General features: G+C 42.2%; 1 protein-coding gene and 1 non-coding gene across 3 annotated transcripts; both read left to right on the top strand.

Moving 5' to 3' along the window:
• The first annotated feature begins 1168 nt into the window (after positions 1-1168).
• Positions 1169-13001, top strand: LOC111970977 (uncharacterized). Of its 2 annotated transcripts, XR_011480677.1 has the most exons (6): positions 1169-1362; positions 1737-1863; positions 12350-12407; positions 12550-12597; positions 12737-12790; positions 12933-13001. It is a non-coding gene; the product is annotated as an uncharacterized protein (transcript). The 2 variants fall into 2 exon arrangements; XR_011480678.1 differs by lacking the exon at positions 12550-12597 and having other exon boundaries at positions 1170-1362; positions 12350-12403.
• A 165-nt stretch (positions 13002-13166) lies between these two features.
• LOC139022610 (glycophorin-C-like) lies at positions 13167-22811 on the top strand. The gene is made up of 4 exons (XM_070445963.1): positions 13167-13177; positions 13316-13368; positions 21000-21047; positions 21705-22811. Exons 2-4 carry the CDS (start codon positions 13338-13340, stop codon positions 21887-21889), a joined length of 264 nt encoding a protein of 87 aa, XP_070302064.1. The 5' UTR covers positions 13167-13177; positions 13316-13337; the 3' UTR covers positions 21890-22811.
• The last annotated feature ends 301 nt before the right edge of the window (positions 22812-23112 follow it).

Below are 23112 nucleotides of genomic sequence, written 5' to 3'. Positions count from 1 at the left end.
GTGGGCAGGCTCTCATCAAGCACAGGTCATATGAAATGACAGGCTTAGTGTTGTGGTTGAATGTCCACAAAGGCAAGAAACAACAAAGGGAACTCCACAACACAAACATCCACGCACGCACGCACGCATGTATGCACACACACAACACAACGCAACACAACCCACAACACTCTCCCATCCAGCCTGAACTGCATAGTCGGCCAATCAATACGTTGATGTGATTATGCCACCTATTTTCTGCCTGTCAAATTTGGAACAGGGTTTTAATTCTAGTCCGTAGGCTACTTATTATGTAGGTAATTGACTTAGTTTAAAATTACAATTTAAATTACTTAACTAACTTGTGATTAAACCTGCCAAGTGGGCATTTTCATATTCGTTAAGTCTGTAGGCCTATTTCACAGGTAAATGTTTGTCTTTGTAATTTGTGTAATTGCCTATACAACTGAGCACCATCTGGCCTTGCTTAGAAACCGTTTAGCATCTGCAGACATGACAACAAACATTAGTTTCAGTATCACTGAAAAAAGGGTGGCGATTAAAAAGTCATTATGTTTACAGATCACCTACCCTGACTGCTATAACAACACTCAACTAGCAGTCACAGAGGGAGACAATGTGTAATAACACTTAGTTGTTCTATCTAGTTTAGAGGGAGAGATTCAGCCTAGTTTTAAGAGTCTGTCTGTAACTCTTTTCTGCCTTAACACTGCCTAGCTGTCCAGACTAGGACTGGTTCCATTTTTTACATTTGAGTCATTTAGCAGATGCTCTTATCCAGAGCAACTAGGCTTAAGTGCCTTGCTCAAGGGCACGTTGACCAATTTTTCACCTAGTTGGCTCTGGGATTCAAACCAGTCACGTTTTGGTTACCCAACTCTCTTAACTGCTAGGAAACATGCCGACTAGGCAGGTATTCTCTCTCCCTCCCCTCCATAACCCTAGCCCTCACACTGTCCAAMGACCCTATCRGTGTGACACTATCACTCTACACTACAGTAGTTCACAGGCTTCCTGTGTGTGCCTCCACTCCTCCCTATCCCCTAGCCCTATCCACAACCTTATCCCAGCCAGTTCTAATGTGTGAGACAATCACCCAGCAGCTGTGGCCCATTTGTAAAAGGGAGGGGCCTGCATGCTTAACTCGTGGCTACGTAAGAGACCTTGTCTACCAGGGGAATTAGCAGATCAGCTCACAGAGCAACAAATGTGGCCCACACCCATTCAAGGGAGAGAGAAAAAAACACATTGCGCATGGGTCTCCAACTTAACACTCCTGTCAACTTATTAACTGCATAACAGTTGCACAAATTCATCGCGGAAAGGGAGTTAAAGGAAAACTTATTGCTTGACTTGGACTTGGTGAGTTCTGCATTTCTTGCCTGTTATTGTTTCTATTAAGGAGTTTGTATTGTCGTCCTATGATGGACTTTGTAGACAAGTTGCACTTGTCTACAAAGTGACGAGAGCTTCAAGCCAACGTCCTTAATAGCTGTATAAATTCTGTCATATCAGTGATTTTCAGACTGAGGAATAATCCTGATAATGCATTTAGCCATTGGTGTAATGTGGGTGGTTTTGAATAGCGACATACCCCACTTTGACTGTATGAGAAAATCCACTCTTAACTGCTATGAAATTCTGTATATGTAAAAGGGGAAAGGGCTATGTTTCATTTATGAAATGAATCTCTCCCAATAACCCATTCACTATTTCTCTGCATTCTGTATGTCCAGTATTGACTGTTCATCATGGAGGCATCAACCACAGCAGGTACGATAGTCCCCTCGTCATCGGAAAAGGTCTTCACCTCATCGGTCGGAAAAATTTTCACACAACTCTTCACACAACCCTCCGTAGCTGGTGAGTGTACCACATTCTTCCACACGATACAACCACAGACCTACTAGGTACTACTCTAGTGGTATTTAGGGAAGTGGTGGACAAGACAAGAGAGGACAAACTTTGCTTGGACCAGCTGTGAAGACAAAGCTAATCCAAAGGATGTGTATCCTGTTGGACAAAACCTAAAACAAATCTTTATGTAGGTGGAAATATTTAGACTATAAGATATTCTTAGGCCAAAAGGATCGCCCACAATCCTACTACTATCCTCCTAAGTCATGTTTTATTCATGTTCTATGCAAACTCATTAGGAAATACAAGTATATTAATTCAATCCCACACGGTTCTAAAGCAGGATCTCAGACAATGGCCTCATTCCAAATGGCATCCTATTCCCTATATGGATCAAAGGGAATAAGGTACCATTTGGGATGCACGCAGAATCTACGCCAACATTCCTAGAGTGTCAGAGCCCAGAGCAGGTGACTGAGGAGGTTAGAGGTTGCCCTAGAGATGGTCCAGAGAAAAGAGCTTTAGACAACAGAATGAACAGACAGGAAATGACCTCTTAGTTGTTAGTTCCTCCTCAGGAAGAAAAGATGGCTTTGAAAGAGTGAAGAAGGTACGAGAGAGAGAGAGAGAGAGAGAGAGTCCCCAGAGAGGGTTAGAAGGGTGTATCACACTATGGACCTGCAGATTATGGGGAGTGTCTGTTTATCAGCCAGCCAAGTCTGGGTGGGAAAGCCTCCACCACCACAACTTCTGCTCTAGTGATAAGGACAGAGTGACTGGTAGCAGCTCAAATTCACCCTCTATCTCTCTCGTATCACACACACAACACACACCACACACACACACACACACACACACACACACACACACCACACACACACACACACACACACACCACACATCACACACACACTCTGAAAATAATAAAATTAGCATCTGAATAGCGTGTGAATGAATACAGATGTAGGACCTTAATTTGATCACCCATTTGCAGGAGCACTGCAGGAAATTTGTACTGTTAATTATACTTACCTTGTAGTGTTAAGTATATAGGCCAATTCTTGTGGGAATTGGCCTATATGGATAGGGCTACATTTTTATGTTTCTTACAGAATGTTTACAAAGTCTTCTGAAGTTTGCAATTTCCACAGAAATTTCAGACTTCTTTTTCCCTTACGAAAAATGTATCAACCCCTACAAAATGTACATGAATTAATTATGTTATTTAAATGATAGGAGGCCGTCTGCGCTCTTTAAAGGTTACTACTAAAGAGTGTTGGTTCCAGGTGCGTAGGAGTCCAAATAAGAATACTGGCGGAGATGGAGATCCACAACTGAGGCTTGAATGCAATAAAGATGCTAATTTGAACATCATGGTGCCCAAAAAGATCGAAACAAAAGTTTCCATCCTCAGTATAAATGGTCGGCACACACACCTGTTTCTATTTCAAGGATAATTGCATGTCACATGATCAAGCAAGAAAATACATCAGAAATTCTGTAATTGTTACCTAGTACAATAGAATGCATGATCTGCATTATACAGTATACAAAAGCGGACAGAGAAATATCATAAATGATTGGTACTATGATTTTTTTGCCCACCATGATGTTCAAATTTACAACAGCTTTCTGTGTGGCATGTAGCCTAGCGGTTAAGAGCATTGGGCCAGTAATTGAAAGGTTGCTGGTTTGAATCCCTGAGCCGACTAGGTGAACAATCTGACAATGTCCCCTTGAGCAAGGCACTTAGCCATAATTGCTCCTGGAAATCGAAATGACATAAAATCTTTATTTAGCATTCAAGCCTCAGTTTTGGATTTTATTTATTTGTTCAGGCAGTGTGCGGGTCTCCATCTCCTCCATTAATTATAATCCACATTTCATGCAGGAGTATTTTCCTGCTGTAGCAAACTGATTCAAATTACGATCCTCGATGTGTATTGGCGCAAAACTTGCATGATATACTTTTTTTCTCCATCTATTCAAGTTACTGACCCAATGCTCTTAACCGCTAGGCTATCTGCCACCCCACCAATTCAATTCAAATGTGGTCTAAAATTGTTCCAAAGATTTCACAAGAGAGTAACAGTCTCCCAATTAAACCAGTGTTTCCCAACTCCGGTCCTCGAGTACCCCCAACAGCACAGATTTTTGTTGTAGCCCCTGATTCAACTTGTCATGATTAGTTGACAAGTAGAATCAGGTGTGCTTGTCCAGGGGCCATAACAAAAATATGTACTGGTGGGGGTACTGAAGGAACAGAGATAATTGTGCTCCCATTGCTTTTATAAAGGGTAGGGGTAAATATTGTGAGATAGCTTTGAAGAGAAACAAATGTGTCTTTCTGTTTCTCTCTTGTTAAATCTTTGGAACAATATTAGGCCACATTTGAACTGAATTTMAACTGTTAACTGACAAAGCTTCGTCATTGTTCAACGCGGTGTTATGAAGAGGTTCTCTTACAACAAGGAGAGAGTCACTTTCTCTCACTGACATACATCATGTACATGAAAACATTCCTGTGAGAATCTTCTCCGCTCATATTCCCCTCGGTTTGTTCGATAAAGGACAGCTATCACAGTGCCATCCAACACAGCATGTCTCACCAGTCAAAGTGACCGAATTAAACCCTTAGCTCTCTCTCCCCTCTTCAGTGACGGGATCCGTGTATGTCTGCATCAAAGTGACTCCGTACTGTAGTCGTACGACAGGCTCGGCGTGATGCTGTCTGAGAGGAAGGCAATGCTACCTGAATAACAAAGGGACACAGCATGCTTTGGACTGTCAGAACAGCCTTGGGAGACAGTGAAGAAGCAAAGAGATCATTCTAGAATGCACTCACTGGTTAGATTCGAATTGTAAGGCAGTCATTTTGTATTTTTTTGTGAGGGAGAGTTCATTGAGGTGAGACAATCAGATGTTGATTAGCAGGTGTGTGACTATCCGCTATATCCTTTATGCTTATGTTTCCTGTTGACTTAGATGCTACAAATGTGTCTAAAACGAAGTAATGTTGTTCCCAAGAGAGCAGTACTGAACATCAGCTACTAAAACATAGTTTACATTGATCAAGCTTATGGACTGAAGACAAATATAACTTTTTGCTACCAATTGTGTTCTAACTAAAGTATAAAGAAAGAAACACAACAGGTTTAAAATAATATATATACGCTAGTAGCAGTTACTCAACTTAAAATACATGATCAATTCCAAATCCACTACCACCTTGGTATGTGGATCTTAACTTGGCTTCCTGTCAAAAATCTCACGATTTTATCTTACCATTCTGCGTTAAGTTTCCCTTTACGCTCATAGGAATTGGCCTCTATGGATTGGTCTAATTTTAAATGTTTCTTACAGAAGAAATCATATGCAGAAGCATGGTGACAATTGAAAGGGAACCTTTTGGAGACTATGGGGAAATTATTAGACCAAAAATGAGGACACAACAGTTCACCTGACAAGAGTGAATCCAAACATTACACTGTTGATTTTATGTGCATTTTACATTTACTGTACTTTCCACTGCATTTGTTGATAACGAAATCTGAAAATACTCTGGATACATTCAGTAACAGGATAAGAATATTCCTTGAAAATGTGAGGTAGGTGCAACATAAGACAAGAAAAATGACAAGAGTTTGAGTGAGAGAACTAACTGGTGTTTCCAAGTGGCCTAGAGCATGTAGATGTTAGTTGTGTTTGGAACAGCCCTGCATCCCCACCATCACACAATTACTGTTATATATATATATATATATCGCATTATATATCGCAATCTGGGTCAGGTGGGAATCATTTGAAAGCTTTCTATTGTCAAGTTATAAAATATGATCGTACCAGTGTTACTCTTTCACAGGGCAAGTCAGAGAAATCGTAATTTTGGTGAGCATAGAAAGGAGTCATGAGTGCATTCAGGTGTGTGTTCTTCACGATAGACAGACACAGGGTCGTTCTGTTCAGGACAACCCAGGCTATGACACCATGTCAACTATATCAATCATACTGATCATAAACGTTGACACTGTATATGACATGAGCTTTACGATATGGAAATGTGAAGTGCACATTTGGATTGACAGGTGTTTGGCTTGCTTGTATGACATCAAAGCGGTATTTCTTTAGAAATACATAGAGTCATCTTAATTTACATAATTTCTCTCACTCGGACGACAAAAGAATGAGCGGGAGGGATGYAGGCAACTTCTTGTCGCGTGCGGTGCTCAAGTTCAAAACGGCTGTCAGTCAAAACCCATACAGCGTTGCGAAGAACTGAGCACTGACGTCATGTTCAGAATGTTATTGTGCAGACACTGTGTTCCAATTTATGCGCTTATCAGTGCCCAAGTCTGCCATTTTCAACCTGTACACATGTACAAGTGTAAAGGGCTACTCAAACATCTCAGTATGATCATTCAGTCTCATTAGTCCTTCCTGCCTGTAATCTTGCTCCAGCTCAATGACTCACTGAGGTTTAAACCTGAGGAGTCAAGTCTGGGTCCACTGCCTCAAATTAGACCTGTTTCCTCTCTCTCCCTCTCCCCCTCTCCATCTCCCCTTCCCCCCTCTCTCCCTCTCCCCCCCGTCCCCCCTCTCTCTCTATTCTCTCTCTAGCCTCGTTTATACCTGGTTCTAACATGCGTCCTTTGTCCTGATCTTATCCACATTCGGACTATGCCCGCGCTGTATCCGTTGCGTCTACAGATGGTAGTAAGATGTGTCTCTTATCCGTGTACACTGTGTCTGCATTGTGACCAGATATCCTGGCCCCTCCCTGTACGCAAATGATTTGACAGTTATTCTTTCAATATTTCTTTCTTTCTTTTAAGACATATATTGATGCAATAAGTCAATGGCGTTACCTGCCAACYATTCTAGAGGGCGGGATGATGATGAATGAAATGGTTTCACTATCCAGATCGGTCAACACAGGTAAGATATTCAGACATAATGCGTGTCTGACTACCTCCGGGAGGTGGTCAGGACATCCGGTCACCTTCAGATCCCAATGCATCTTTAAATCATCTACACCTGTCTAAAAATGTGGGCACAATCAGAATGTGGACAATATCAGGACAAAGGATGCAAGTTAGAACCAGGTAGAAACGGGGCTTCTCTCTCTCCCCCACCTCTCTTTCTCTCTTCACACCTCTCACAAGTTAATGTGAGGAGAGAAAGCATCTGTCAGGCATGTCAAATGGCCTGTGCCCAGCAGACCAGGCAGGGGACTCAAGGTCACCTCCTTGGCTCAGAGCAGCGCCGTAGTCAGGTCCTGGGAGAGTGCCTGCAGCACGGCCTTCGCCTCAAACTGCTGCTTTGACAGCTGGGAAATCAGAGTAGAAATACATTTAAAAAGCAAGAGGAGAAGGAGGAGATAGAAGAAGCTGCTGCTATCTTAATCAGGACATGGGTTGCTGTAAGTGTTGTAGCCTTGTTAAAGGAACAGCCACACACCTATAGGTAGCTCCTTCACAAAAGTATTATGTTGATCCAAATTCAATAGCCAGATCGAAATCATATGGTACATCCTCCATTCACTGGAAAAGACCATTGTGATGCTTTAAGTTCTTTAACGTTTGAACAACCTTCTCTAATGAGAAGGGCAGATACTATTGATGTTGCTGTCCTTGGGGCAGTCACTATAGGGATAGTCACCGGAGCAGAAGGGCAGATACTATTGATGTTGCTGTCCTTGGGGCAGTCACTATATGGATAGTCATCATAGCAGAAGGGCAGATACTACTGATGTTGCTGCCTTTGGGGCAATCACTATAGGGATAGTCACCCTTGGGGGAGTCACTATAGGGACAGTCACCCTTGGGGGAGTCACTATAGGGACAGTCACCCTTGGGGGAGTCACTATAGGGACAGTCACCCTTGGGGGAGTCACTATAGGGATGGTCACCCTTGGGGAAGTCCTATAGGGCAGTCACCCTTGGGGGAGTCATATAGGGATAGTCACCTTGGGGGAGTCACTATAGGGAAGTCACCCTTGGGGGAGTCCCTATAGGGATAGTGTCACCCTTGGGGGAGTCACTATAGGATAGTCAACCTTGGGGGAGTCACTATAGGGACAGTCACCCTTGGGGCAGTCACTATAGGGATAGTCACCCTTGGGGGAGTCACTATAGGGACAGTCACCCTTGGGGGAGTCACTATAGGAACAGTCACCCTTGGGGCAGTCACTATAGGGATTGTCACCCTTGGGGCAGTCACTATAGGGACAGTCACCCTTGGGGGAGTCACTATAGGGACAGTCACCCTTGGGGCAGTCACTATAGGGACAGTCACCCTTGGGGCAGTCACCGTAGCAGAAGGGCAGATACTATTGACGTTGCTGCCCTTGGGTCAGTCACTATATGGACAGTCACGCTTGAAGCAGTCACTATAGGGACAGTCACCCTTGGGGCAGTCACTATAGGGACAGTCACTGTATCAAAAGGGCAGATACTACTGATGTTGCTGTCCTTGGGGCAGTCACTATAGGGACAGTCACCGGAGCAGAAGGGCAGATACTACTGATGTTGCTGTCCTTGGGGCAATCACTATAGGGAGAGTCACCGTAGCAGAAGGGCAGATAGTATTGAGTAACTATAGCATAAGTGATYCATATATAGTACAAATACATAGGCCATACTGCATGCTACAGCATAGCCCACTTACTGCGCTGGGCTCTGACTGTACTATTGCATCATGGATGATGTCATTGAGGAGGAAAGGATGGGGCTGTGTGTTGAGACCAGTTCTACACTAATCCTCGTCCAGAACACCTGGCGTGCAGACGAAGCCCAAGTGGCCGTTATATAGGGGACTGGGTGTGGAGAACATTTGCTTTAGAATAGTTAAATCTGCTGTAGGAAAGGGTTTAGGGAAAGGGTCTAAGATAGTGTCGTTAACCTTAATAGAGAACTACTCCCTTAAGTGTGGATATATCTGTAGGAACTATACAAAGGGCAACCATTGTTGTTTCAGCAAATCTCTCTCGCTCTTTCCCTCTCTCTGACACCCACATGAATGCATAGATGTCCTTGTTTTAATCAGCTGAACATTTTCTTCGCTGAACAACCCCCCCAGATGCCCTCTAGCCCATATCCCCCCCAGGCAATAATATACTTGTCCAACCTCTTAAAGCCATAACAATAAGTGAATGGCCCCTGCAGCACCAGGAAGCCCATACTTACAGTACATTACACCGCTCTCCTTCATATGAGGCTCTCTGTCTGTACCTCATTAACTACAGAGCGCTGGGCCAGAGCCCCAAATGATCTCACTACAAAGCCATCTCATCTCACCCTCCTCTCCAAGGACTTCTGCTTCAAAACAAAATAAATGTAAATTGCCGTCAATTTGGCCCCTGCCTGGCCTATCAACCACTCTATACCTCTGGGCAGCTGAGGGGAGGTCAGAGAGAGGGGAAACATCAGAGGGATATATGGGGGAATGTTACAGTCAGCCATCATCCCTTTATCAAAAGACCAACCGACTGCCTGGAGTTAACTTGGGAATCTGGGACGCCCTCCTGAAAAGAACCCAGCTAATATCAAAGCAAAGCTCGTACTCTACCTTTCCCTTGCAGTGATACTAGACAATGTTCTCCCCTATATGTCATATTTGCATCAGCATTGTCTTGAAAATATTCAATATAACAATCTGACACAAACTGGGTCAAAGTTTGAATCGAGAACAACAAGCGCTACAACTGTGTGTACTGTACTAGAATTGAACTACAATTGCCACGTACAACTCCCCACTGTACTTAGTCTCCCCACTCTTTTGAGCTTACTTTGAGTAAGGTAATGGAAAGTGAAGTAGGAGACAATGTTGTTACTATCGATGAACAGGAAACTATTACCCCAAACTAAAATATCGTGTTAGGTTCAAGGTTGTATGTTAATTCCAAATAAACCCAGAGCAGCAACAATGCTTCTTTCTAAAGCACTATCATCATGTAGCCTGCCATTAAGCTGTGGGCCAGAGGAGATAGGAGATATGATGCCCCTGCCCTGGTCTCGTGGAAATGATGAACCAGCAGAGTTCAAAGCTGTGCAGGCAGCCCTCAGATAATCGATTAGCTCTCCTTTTGGGAATGTATTCTGTTCTCAGGCACATTTAGTCCTCATACAAATATTTGTATCAGTCAGTCAGTGGGGCTGTGGAGTCTATTTTGTGCCATGCCACCAACTACCGGCTCAGTCCCCGTGGTTGGSCGCCAGTGCAACTTGTTTCCTCCCAGGGGGGGACATCCTATGGATGGGGTTCTGCTCTGTCTTGGGGAAACAAATGTTCTGGATACAGAAACAGTAGAAGAGGCATGCATACAGCATACTGTGATTTTGTCTCAAATTGCCCCCTGTTACCTATTTAGTGCACTACTTGAGACCAGAGCTCTATGTGCCCTGGTCAAAAGTGGGGCACTATATAGGGAATAGCGAGCCGTTTGGGATGCTGTAACTCAGCAGCAAGGGGAACCAGCAGAGTCACACCCTCAGGGGCAGAGAGAGACACTTCCTTGTTTGTTCTACTGATTAATCTTCTTAGCCTTAAGCTCTAGTGTACTGTAGCTTGCAGTGGTACTTGTTCAGTCTCTGAGCAAGAAATGTACTGTGTTGCATTTGTAACTAATGTKCCTATCTTCTGCAGATATGAGTCAAATTACCCTTCTTTAAATAAGTACCACCTTGCAACCAACAGTGGAGAAGGCGTGTTTGCAGAGGGGCGTGGTTTATATAGCTAGATAGCTACTCTACTGGCGCCAAAATTTGATGTCTCCCCTTTCATCTGGGGTCTGGTGTTAGCTACTTACTGACTAGCTAGGTCTCCAGCCAGCATTGAACAAAAGGGGGGAGGGTCGTTCAAAACTCATGTCAACACATCCATCAGTGCTGCTGTGAACTGCATCGCAACAGACAACTGCAGATGTATAAAAAACAAAATTGCCATCATTGATGCAATTTCAATGTCGTTTGAGTTGCTTCGTGTATCACCAAATTAGCTTGAGAGGATTTTACTGCAACACTGCTCACTACATCCACATTTCTTGACATAGGCATTTCAAAGAGCTGTCAGTCAATGCAAGCTCATGATTATAAACTCCCTGCCCACTCAGCCTGTCTGTTCAAACTTCCAGGGAGTTAGCTATGAGAGAAAGAGTTATTTTTCTCAAATATTGAGCATTTCTATCCACACAAAATATTATGGGTGATAGTTTTTAGTCACTCAAAAGGCTATTTTACATGGGAATCAGAATGACTSTTCYTGACCTTTAAGGACACACCTCAAACATTGCCACCCCTCCCCTTCAGCGCAAGTGATCTGATGTTAGGACAGGTCAATTGCGGAACCTGGCGTTAGGGCTGGAAAATGCCAGTGCGCCAGTTTTTACATGACGAAATTGCAAACTAACGTGGGCTTGACACATGCGCCTCCTTACCGCCAACCAAAAATAGAACCAGTAGAGTTATGGTATTTTGGGGGGGTGACGTTTTTACATTGTAGGTTGTAAGCCTTATTTGCATTTCTCCKAGGATTCCTTTCAAGTGAATGTGAGAGATACCCACCCATGACTGTGTTTGTTAGTGACAGAGAAATGGTTGTTGCATTCAATAACTTCAGGTCCTGAAACCTTCACCAAGTGACTGCCTACAGTAAGTGAATGTGTTTAAATTCAAAGTAAACCCTTCATGACCTTATATTGTACATGTCGTAAGGCTCCGAGGCATGCGTTGAAATCTCTAAACAGCTAACTTCGAAGAAGTGTATCGATACGTGTAGCACTCTATCAGAAGTACGTCAGAAGTACGTCATCAATTACGTCCAAGGCTTCGTTTCATCACGTGCTTTTTTCAAACCATGTGTTGCAAAATGTGAGATCCKACTTATTTCATTGTGGTTTCGGTGCTTTCTTCAATTCCAAGCTGCTTTCAGTCACTGACCTCTACTGGACACCGTACTTACGAATATAGTTAGGATTTTGCACATGTAGGTTCACTTGACTGGTAGCTCAGCAGGTAGATTAGGGAACTATGGGACACTTTGTTATGAAGTCAAATCCTGTTGAAGGCACACTATTTAGAAATGTTTTATGTGAAACCACACTTTCTGCACAGTTGTTCAAATAATTCATTTAATTTTGTATAGTATAATCGTCTGTCTTAAGCATCCTAAATAATGTCATAGATTCCATTTTTCAAAAATAGTAAACTTGATGGAAAAAAAGGGAAGCATGATGTAAACCTGGTATTCTAACTGATTATAGGCTACTACTGTCTTGCACATATTCAAGGCCCAAAGTACAAAAGGAACCCCAAAGCATTATCAAACATTCCCCATGTTTTTTCTTTTCATTGGTCCGCAGAACATTTTCACTGGATTTAGACTTGTTCAGGTGTGGTTATGCAAAGTGCAATAGGGCTTTCTTTTGTCTCTTCATCAGTACAGTATTTTGTGTTTGTAGCTAATGTATCTTTTAACTATTTGCTTGCTTTCGCAGGAGTTCTAACAACTCCTGCACATATGACTGAAACAATCTCAGACGCTTCTGTAGGTAAGTACATTACTGTCTTCAAAAGAAAGCCCCATTGCACTTGTGCAAAGTGCAATGGGGCTTTCGTATTGTCTCTTTCAGCAATAGCGGTATGTTTGTGTTTGTAGCTAATGTATCTTTTTACTATTTGCTTGCTTTCGCAGGAGTCTGACAACTTTTGCACATATGACTGAAACAACACAATGCTTTTTTAGGTAACTACATTACTGTCTTCAAAAGAAAGCCCCATTGCACTTGTGCAAAGTGCAATGGGGCTTTCTGTTGTCTCTTCAGCGTAGAGTATTTTGGTGTTTGTAGCTAATGTATCTTTTAACTATTTGCTTGCTTTCGCAGGAGTTCTGACAACTTCCGCAGATATGACTGAAACAACCAAAGATGCTCTTTTAGGTAACTACATTTACGGTCTTCAAAAGAAAGCCCATTGCACTTGGTGCAAAGTGCAATGGGGCTTTCTTTTGTCTCTTCAGCAGTACGTAATTTTGTGTTTGTAGCTAAATGTATCTTTTTAACTATTTTCTTGCTTTCGCAGGAGTTCTGACAACTTCCGCAGATATGACTGAAACAACCACAGATGCTCTTTTAGGTAACTACATTACTGTCTTCAAAAGAAAGCCCATTGCACTTGTGCAAAGTGCAATGGGGCTTTCTTTTTGTCTCTTCAGCAGTACAGTATTTTGTGTTTGTAGCTAATGTATCTTTTAACTATTTGCTTGCTTTCGCAGGAGTTCTGAACTTCCGCAGATATGACTGAAACAACCACAGATGCTCTTTTAGGTAACTACATTACTGTCTTCAAAGAAAGCCCCATTGCACTTGTGCAAAGTGCAATGGGGCTTTCTATTGTCTCTTCAGCAGTACAGTATTTTGTGTTTGTAGCTAATGTATCTTTTAACTATTTGCTTGCTTTCGCAGGAGTTCTGACAATTCTGCAGATATGACTGAAACAATCGCAGATGCTTTTTTAGGTAACTACATTACTGTCTTCAAAAGAAAGCCCCATTGCACTTGTGCAAAGTGCAATGGGGCTTTCTTTTGTCTCTTCAGCAGTACAGTATTTTGTGTTTGTAGCTAATGTATCTTTTAACTATTTGCTTGCTTTCGCAGGAGTTCTGACAAAACTTCTGCAGATATGACTGAAACAACTCAGATGCTTTTTAGGTATACATTACTGTCTTCAGAAATCACACATTGATAAAGAACGAAGGGGAGAGAGAGAAATGCCAACATGTCTGTCTACACCAAAGTGTGAAAAATACCTATAGTGGCGGACAAATACAATTGAAGTCGGAAGTTTACATACACCTAAGCCAAATACATTTAAACTAAGTTTTTCACAATTCCTGACATTTAATCCTAGTAATATTTCCTGTCTTAGGTCAGTTAGGTTAATCACATAATTTTAGGAATGTGAAATGTAAGAATAATAGTAGAGAGAATGATTTATTTCAGTGTTATTTTCTTTCATCACACTCCCAGTGGGTCAGAAGTGGGTTACATACACTCAATTAATATTTGGTAATTGCCTTAATTGTTTAACTTGAGTCAAACATTTTGGGTAGCTTTCCACAAGTTTCCCACAATAAGTTGGGTGAATTTTGGCCATTCCTCTTGACAGAGCTGGTGTAACTGAGTCAGGTTTGTAGGTCTCCTTGTTCGCACACACTTTTTCAGTTCTGCCCACACATTTTCTATAGGATTGGAGTCAGAGCTTTGTGATGGCCATCCATGTACCTTGACTTGTTGTCTCCTTACCATTTGCCACAACTTTGGAGTATGCTTGGGGTCATAGTCATTTGGAAGACCCATTTGCGACCAAGCTTTAACTTCCTGATGATGTCTTGAGATGTTGCTTCAATATATGCACATACTTTCCCTCTACTCATGATGCCAATCTATTTTTGTGAAGTGCATCAGTCCTCTCCTGCAGCAAAATATCCCACAACATGATTCTGCCATCCCGTGCTTCACGGTTGGGATGGTGTTTTTCGGGTTGCAAGCCTCCCCTTTTTCCTCCAAACATAACGATAGTCATTATGGCCAAACAGTTCTATTTTCGTTTCATAGACCAGAGGAAATTTTCCTCCAAAGAAGTAACATCTTTGTCCCCATGTACAGTTGCAAACCGTAGTCTGGCTTTTTTATGGCGGTTTTGGAGCAGTGGCTTCTTCCTTGCTGAGCGGCCTTTCAGGTTATGTCGATATAGGAATCGTTTTACTGTGGCTATAGATACTTTTGTACCTGTTTCCTCCAGCATCTTCACAGGGTCCGTTGTTGTTGTTCTGGGATTGATTTGCACTTTTCGCACCAAAGTACGTTCATCTCTAGGAGACAGAACGTGTCTCCTTCCTGAGCGGTATGACAGCTGCGTGGTCCCATGGTGTTTATACTTGCGTACTATTGTTTGTACAGATGAATGTGGTGCCTTCAGGCATTTGAAAATTGCTCCTAAGGATGAACCAGACTTGTGGAGGTCTACAATTTTTTTTCTGAGGTCTTGGCTGATTTCTTTTGATTTTCTCATGTATGAAGGTAGGCCTTGAAATACATCCACAGGTACACCTCCAATTGACTTAAATGATGTCAATTAGCCTATCAGAAGCTTCTAAAGCCATGTCGACATTTTCTGGAATTTTCCACGCTGTTTAACGGAACTGTCATCTTAGTGTATGTAAACATCTGACCCACAAGTGAAATAATCTGTCTGTAAACAATTGTTGGAACAATTACTTGTGTCATGCACAAAGTAGATGTCCTAACTGATTTGCCAAAACTATAGTTTGTTAACAAGACATTTGTGGAGTGGTTTAAAAACGAMTTTCAATGACTCCAACCTAAGTGTATGTAAACTTCCGACTTCAACTGTATATTGCCAACATTGCTCTTTTCATTAATAATTCCCTATTTCTGTCCCTGGTGGGGCTTGTTGATCGCATCTGTGTCCAGTCTGCCAAAAATACTTTCCTGACACTCACCTTTATGCATTCTGGTCTTCTCCTATCATTGAGAATTACTGGAAAAAAGTTCTGAGCATTCCCTCAGTCATCCTCCATATTACCATTCTTGCATCCCCAAAACTCTGCATACTACACTACATTGAGGAAACACAGYGGACGCCATCATCAATGTCCAAGGACAAACGACACTTCCTATTGAGTTTATTAACAATCGCCCATTAAAATAGTACCTCCTACCTACTATTAACAGCCCTATGGTAACCTGCAACTTTTCCACAAGTCTTGCATTGTCTTGTCCGGTCCTGTCCTGTCCAGTGTGGCCGTCTCTTGATTTGTCCTGTTTTGACATTTTCTACTTTCCTCATTTTATTCTTACCCTAGTTTTCATTTTTTTCTTACTTGTTGGTTGTAGTTTACCTTCTTCACTATAATAGACAGTTGTATGTACACAGCAAATTTTAGATCCGTATTTTAACACCCACAGTGCTCAATTTAACACTTTCTTGGAAATTATATGTGATCCACCGAAATAGTGTTCACAAAATGACACCCCTAGAGTGTTGGTCCCTAACACCATGGGGGTTGCCAATTCAGACTTAAATTAACACTTTATTACAGTTGATGCTATTGCACTTTTTTTGTGTTAGGTAATAACACATGTAGGGGGGGGGGCAGAAATATTTGAGATATTTTCACAACCACAATTATGGGCCCAATTGCTGTCGGTGGCGGGAAAGGCCTGGGTTTATATGAATAAACAAGTTGTGTGTGTGTCAAGGCTTGGCCACTCAATAGCCAATCAGAATGTGRTCCATGGCAAAATATGTGGTTGCTTCAAGTTTACAGTCTTGTCATCAACTCCAATTCGAATGCTAATCCGTTATAGCCTAGTTCGTTAAATATGTTGAACATGTTTGCAGTCCACATTGTTCTAATTGCATTGCTTCAATGTGGAAATACATGGTTAAACATAGGCGGTGGCATTTGGACATGGACATGCCAATCGTAGTCAATAAGCAAGATTAAATTCACTAGGCTATGTCTAAATACAGTTACAGGTACCATAATTGCTCCCCGTGGGCGTATAATACAGACAAGGTAACTTAGACGGTTTAGCGCATATCTAAACTTTTCACGGGAGCTGGATAAAGATCCAATATAAAGAGAAAGGGGGAATGTCCACTCACTGTTACACTGCTCGCAAATGTAACGTTTCATAAACGTCATGGAACCATCTTACAGATCATTTTCGCACTTCTCCAGACATGGAAAATGAAATTGCATTGCATTTAAGCCATGTAATCTACGTTATCACCACAAATATTTCAAATAAGTTTGTTTTTTAATCCACTTTAAACAATTTGCTTAAAACAATTTGCTTTTTAACAATTTAAACAATTTGCCTTTTAAACCAACAACAACGTTTTCTAAATAGGATCGGGTCTGAGGCATGATACCTTAAATCGCCTCTCTCGTTCTATGGCACTGTGTGCACACGTAGGCCTAAATGTCTTTACTCATAACATTCACATATCTATTCATACCTCTCCTGTCAATTATATTGACAGGAAAAATGACAAAAAAATCTGCCATTGATATGACATTATATACTCTTAGATAAAAGGGTCCCAAAAGGTTCTTCGGCTGTCCCCATAGGAGAACCCTTTTTGGTTCCAGGTAGAACCCTGGGTACTGTGCGTCATGACTGGATTGGCTACTCTTAAAACCCATTCCATTATCAACTTCATTACCGTTTAAGATTGTCTTTTTGTGAGTCTTAAAATGTCCTATTTGCGCTGAATGAAATTGTCACCTCTGCTTGTGTTTGTAAAGGTCGTGAACGGTCAAAATCATGTTTTGCACAGACGTTTGATTATATTTGGATGAGAGATTGATCAAGTTTGATCATAAAGTTACTGGGCCCCTCCCCCATGTCAAACACTTGGATGTAGGAGGCGGGATTACTAAGGGGAGAGGGGGACATCATCCTAACTATCATTTTAATACCCACAAAAAATTAAGAAAAGAAGAAAGGAAATTAAAGCAAAACGAGCTTTAATGTTCATACGGAACAAAAATATTGGCACCTAGGAGAATAATTTGGTAATACAGCGTTTGCCAAAGATACACTACATGACCAAAAGTATGTGGACGCCTGCTCGTCGAACATCTCATTCCAAAATCATGGGCAGTAATATGGAGTTTGTCCCCCCTTTGCTGCTATAGTAGCCTCCATTCTTCTGGGAAGGCTTTCTACTAGATGTTGGAACATTGCTGCAGGGACTTGCTTCCATTCAGCCACAAGAGCATTAGTGAGGCTGGGCACTGATATGGGGCGATTAGGCCTGGCTTGCAGTCGGCGTTCCAATTCATCCCAAAGGTGTTCGACGGAGTTGAGGTCAGGGGTCTGTGCAGACCAGTCAAGTTCTTCCACACCGATCTCGACATACCATTTCTGCATAGACCTCGCTTTGCAAGGGGGCATTGTCATGCTGAGACAGAAAAGGGCCTTCCCCAAACTGTTGCCACAAAACTGGAAACACAGAATTGTCTAGAATGCCATTGTATGCTGTAGCTATAAAATGTCCCTTCACTGGAACAAAGGGGCCTAGCCCGAACCATGAAAAAAAGCCCCAGACAATTATTCCTCCTCCACCAAACTTTACAGTTGACACTAGGAAATTAAGGCAGGTAGCATTCTCCTGGCATCTGCCAAACCCAGATTTGTCTGCCGGACTGCCAGATGAAGCGTGAAGCGTGATTCATCCCTCCAGAGTCCAATGGCGGCAAGCTTTACACCACCACAGCCAACGCTTGGCATTGTACATGGTGATCTTAGGTTTGTGTGTGGCTGCTCGGCCATGGAAACCCATTTCATGAAGCTCCAAATGAACAGTTCTTGTGCTTACATTGCTTCCAGAGGCAGTTTGGAACTTGGTAGTATGTGTTGCAACCAAGGACAGATGATTTTTATGTGCGTCCCGCTTCAGAACTCGGCGATCCCGTTCTGTGAGCTTGTGTGGCCTACCACTTCGCGGCTGAGCCGTTGTTGCTCCTAGACGTTTCCGCTTCACAATAAAATCCCTTACAGTTGACCGGGGCAGCTCGAGCAGGGCAGAAATTTGACCAACTGACTTGTTGGAAAGGTGGCATCCTGTGACGGTGCCACAAGTCCCTGAGCTCTTCAGTAAGGCCATTCTACTGCCAATGTTTGTCTATGGAGATCGCATGGCGGTGTGCTCGATTTTATACACCTGTCAGTAATGTGGCTGAAACATCCGAATCCACTAATTTGAAGGGTGTCCACATACAACTTTGTATATAGAGTGTATTTTTCACTTTGGAGTAGACAACATGTTTGCATTTCTCTCTCCCCCCTTCTATCTGTACAGTGCCATGCAAAAGTATTCATCCTTGGAGTGTTTCCTATTTTGGTGCATTACAACCTGTAATTTAAATAGATTTTTATTAGGATTTCATGTAATGGACATACACAAAATAGTCCAAATGAAAAAGATTTTAAAAAATTCAAAGAAATCAAAAATGGATAAGTGGTGCGGGCATATGTATTCACCCCCTTTGCTATGAAGCCCCTAAATAAGATCTGGTGCAACCAATTACCTTCAGAAGTGACGTAATTAGTTAAATAAAGTCCACCTGTGTGCAATCTAAGTGTCACATGATCTGTCACATGATCTCAGTCTGCTAAATGACTTAAATGTAAATGTAAATGTAAATATACACCTGTTCTGAAAGGCCCCAGGGTCTGCACCACCACTAAGCATGGGGCACCACAAAGCAAGCGGAACCACCAAGACCAAGGAGCTCTCCAAACAGGTCAGGGACAAAGTTGTGGAGAAGTACAGATCAGGGTTGGGTTATAAAAAAAATCTGAAACTTTGAACATCCCATGGAGCACCATTAAATACATTATTAAAACATTGAAAAAATATGGCACCACAACAAACCTGCCAAGAGAGGGCCGCCCACCAAAACTCACAGACCAGGCAAGGAGGGCATAAATCAGAGAGGCAACAAAGAGACCAAAGATAACCATGAAGGAGCTGCAAAGCTGGAAAAATGCCAAGGGGGGTGAATACTTTCGCAAGCCACTGTATCCGTGTATGATTTCTGAAGACCATAATATTTACCTATAAAAAAGGCTTAGGTCTTTTCACTCATATGGACCAACTCCACATTAATGCCCGTGATTTTGGAATGAGATGTTCGACAAGCAGGTGTCCACATCCTTTTGGTCATGTAGTGTATGTATGAATATAAAAAGGGAGATATATGCAAATGTTGTAAGAACAGGCAGGGGATATGGATATGACAAGGCTGGGTGTGAGCAGACAGAGAGCGAGCACGAGCCATCTCTCCCTGAAGTCTCTCAGTGTGTCTGTGTGTGTGTGTGTGAGTGTGAGCAGACAGAGAGAGCAGTCTTTCCCTGAAGCCTACATGCCTCAGTCTCAATTACCATCCTGTCTCTGACCTCAAACAGTGAGAGTTAATAAGCCCTGTGAACTCTCCTCTCCCTGCTCAAACATGTATTCTTTCAGTACTGACACACACACACACTACTAACACCTCTTACCCTCTTTCACCCCCGGGTAGCTAGTCTTCTGAATGCAGCAACCTCCCACTCTCAGCTCAACCTCCGCCACGTCATCCACTACACTTGTGCCCCTGTTCAGGGAGGGTGGTTATCGACACATGTATCTTGATAATGACTTGGTGTGCACAACATACACTATGGAGTGTGCTACTTTTTGACCAGAGCACCAGGGGCCCTGGTCAAAAGTAGTGCACTATGAAGGGAGTAGGGTGCCGTTTGGGAGGCATCCTTGGAAAGGGGTTGCACATTTTGCGATAGTGATTAATGAATCATTAATGATAGGCTAACTCCTCTGATGAAGCAGGTAATTAAGAGTTAATGAGGTATTGCACACCGAAGCGTCCCAGCACACTTTTGAAGTGTGACTTTTTTTCCCTACACACCTGGAAGTTGTTCCGGGAAGGGTGTGTGTGTATGTGTGTGCGTGCGTGATGCACTGTAAGATAGGTTGGGGGGAGGGGATGACACACATTGAGCTGATTGGAGTGTTTGTGTCCCTCGGCTAGATTAGAGTCAAGGTGGATTGGACAGCTGTTCCATTGCAATAACTTATACTTAGCATCTCCTTCATCACTCTTTATTTAGTCTCCCTTCCACTTTTGACAGGTAGAAAGGCACCTTCTACCTGTCACTGTTTTAGTGAGAGAATAACAGTCAGTCAACAGGCCCTGTGCTAGACTAGCGTCCTGTCCAGGGGGTGTACTTGTACGTCAAGCTGCCTCCAATGCTTCAGACACAGGAGAATCAGGAGAGAGGCTACTTAAAGTCAACAGTATAGCTGTACTCAAAGCCACATCGTATACTGTACACACAACTCTGTCAGTACTGTATAGTCTAAACCAGAGTCAAACTACGGACATAAGCAATGCAAGCGAGCGTCAAACAAGCTAGTGTAATGAATGTATGGTGAAATCTGAAGGGAAATGTAATGATGAATCAGTAGGTAATGTACATATCTGTGTGTTGACTACAAGGCTCTGTCTCTCTGATGTCATTATCGTGTTGTCTGTTCTGGTGTCATTTGCAGTGGGAGCCGCCATCGTAGATGATGGATCCTTTCAAGCCATCGTCGTAGGTGAGAAATATATCAATCACAATGTATTTATAAAGCCGTTTTTCTATGAGCAGTTGTCACGAGGCGCTTTCCATTAACCCGGCCTAACCCCTAAGCTTTAGAGATGCTTATCCAGATGTGGAAGCATTATTGTTCTCTCTGTAGTCTGAAAACGGAACTAATTCCATGAGTATTACGTAAATGGGAAGTCCTCCACTCATTGTTTCTGGTTTCACCTATATAGTTTGTTATCGTTTCCCTCGCCATGCGGAGGCAACAGCGCTCTGACATCTTTTTTTTTACTCTATCAAAGAAATGTCATTTATTTTACTTCCATTTGAAGTCAGTTCGCAGGTGCTCTTATCCAGAGGAACGTATAGAAGTGTCTCGCTCAAGGGCACGTCGACAGGTTTTTCACCTTAGGGATTTGAACCAGTGACCTTTCGGTTACTGGCCCAACAATCTTAAAACGCTAGGCGACCTGCCGATCCACCTACCTGAAATCAATGACCTAACACATAACATTTTTATGTTTCTTTGATTTTCTAGTTCACGATTACTACTATGATAACGTGTCTTATGAAAAAACATATTACTCTTTAAAAGAGTATTCTATATTTTCAGAGACCATTCTCCCCTCTGTCAGTCTAATTTATACCCGTCTCTCTCCCTTCCCAGGAGTCCTTTTTGCGCTGTTCCTGGTGATTCTCCTGGCGCTGGCGCTGGTGCTGCTGTGCTACACCGGCAAGCGTAAGGGCACTTACTACACCAACGAGGCCGAGTGTGGTGATTCTGTCGACTCGTATGGCGGTGCCTCTCAAAGCGAAAAGGTTCTACTAGAGATTTTGAACGAGGAAGAATAGAAAGAAGAATACTTCATTTGAAACAGGACTTTTTCCGATTCTAAACCGGGGCCAGTTGTCAACTCAAGATGCCAAATATTTTCTACAGAATTGGAAATGCCTATGATGGTCATCTGATTTCAAGGCAACATTTATATGGGGCATACAACCATCTCAGCTCTGCAGATTTTGCCACGAAGATTTTGTATTGCCCATATATACACTACATATACAAAATGATGTGGACACCCATTCAAATTAGTGGATTTGGCTAGTTCAGCCACATTACAGCCTTATTTCCCTCATCAATCAATATACAGAAGCACTTTAATAAACAATGAATATTCATTACATGTGACTAACTTCAAGCTTACAATTAGAGTYCAATAGTTAAACCAATATCAGATTGTTGGGGTTTCGAAAAGATGTAAAAACTAGAGAAATTAACAATCCTAACATATAATAACCCTTTTGTTTTCCTTTTTAAAAATATTTTTATACTCAAAAGATAGTACCTTGTTTGAATTTCAATTATGAGGATGTTGAGAGGGCTTAATGTATAATAATGTATAGCATTGCTGAATGTAATATCTGTTTTCTATTTTTTTCTAAATTGACGTCCAGTAGTAATCTTAAATCAAGGCATAGGCATCTTTCCTAACGCCAAACTGGATGTTTGTTTTTTTGGCCTGAAGGTACCAATAACTGAGAAAAGGACATGCTACGGCAAGGACCATAAGAACACAAAAAAACACTTTCATGAAACTCGACAGACATTTCACCTATGACAATACTGGAAACAAATCAGTCAAAAATGTAAATTCCCCTTCTTCTTATGCAAGTCTCTGTYACTAATATATTACCATATGATTAAAGAGAAACAACCTTGTTGTGACTAATGAAAACAGTGTCTAATTAGCAATAAAACACTCGGTTCCAGAGAGGAAGGACTTTTTGTATCAACAAGGTAACAACAGGGAAGTTTCAAAAGGACATTGAAGACAGCTGAGTCACAAGGGGAACAAACGTTCCTTAGACACTGCCCCAGCTAGGTAGAAAGGCGTCCATGTAGCTCAGACAGGGCATATCAACAGGAATGCCCTGATAAATGCTCAAAGTATTAACATCCCAAAATACGGTATCGGTGACTAAATGTGGTCCAGTTTCTGTTGAAGATAATGCATGTCTGTTGTTTTATCACATGAAAGTCCCATTCGATTAGCGGTGCGTATGTATCAAGCTAC

Source organism: Salvelinus sp. IW2-2015, linkage group LG12 (assembly GCF_002910315.2).
Source record: "Salvelinus sp. IW2-2015 linkage group LG12, ASM291031v2, whole genome shotgun sequence".
NCBI classification, from domain to species: domain Eukaryota; kingdom Metazoa; phylum Chordata; class Actinopteri; order Salmoniformes; family Salmonidae; genus Salvelinus; species Salvelinus sp. IW2-2015.
The sequence above is the reverse complement of the archived record's forward strand: the minus strand, read 5'-3'. Positions and strand labels throughout refer to the sequence as shown.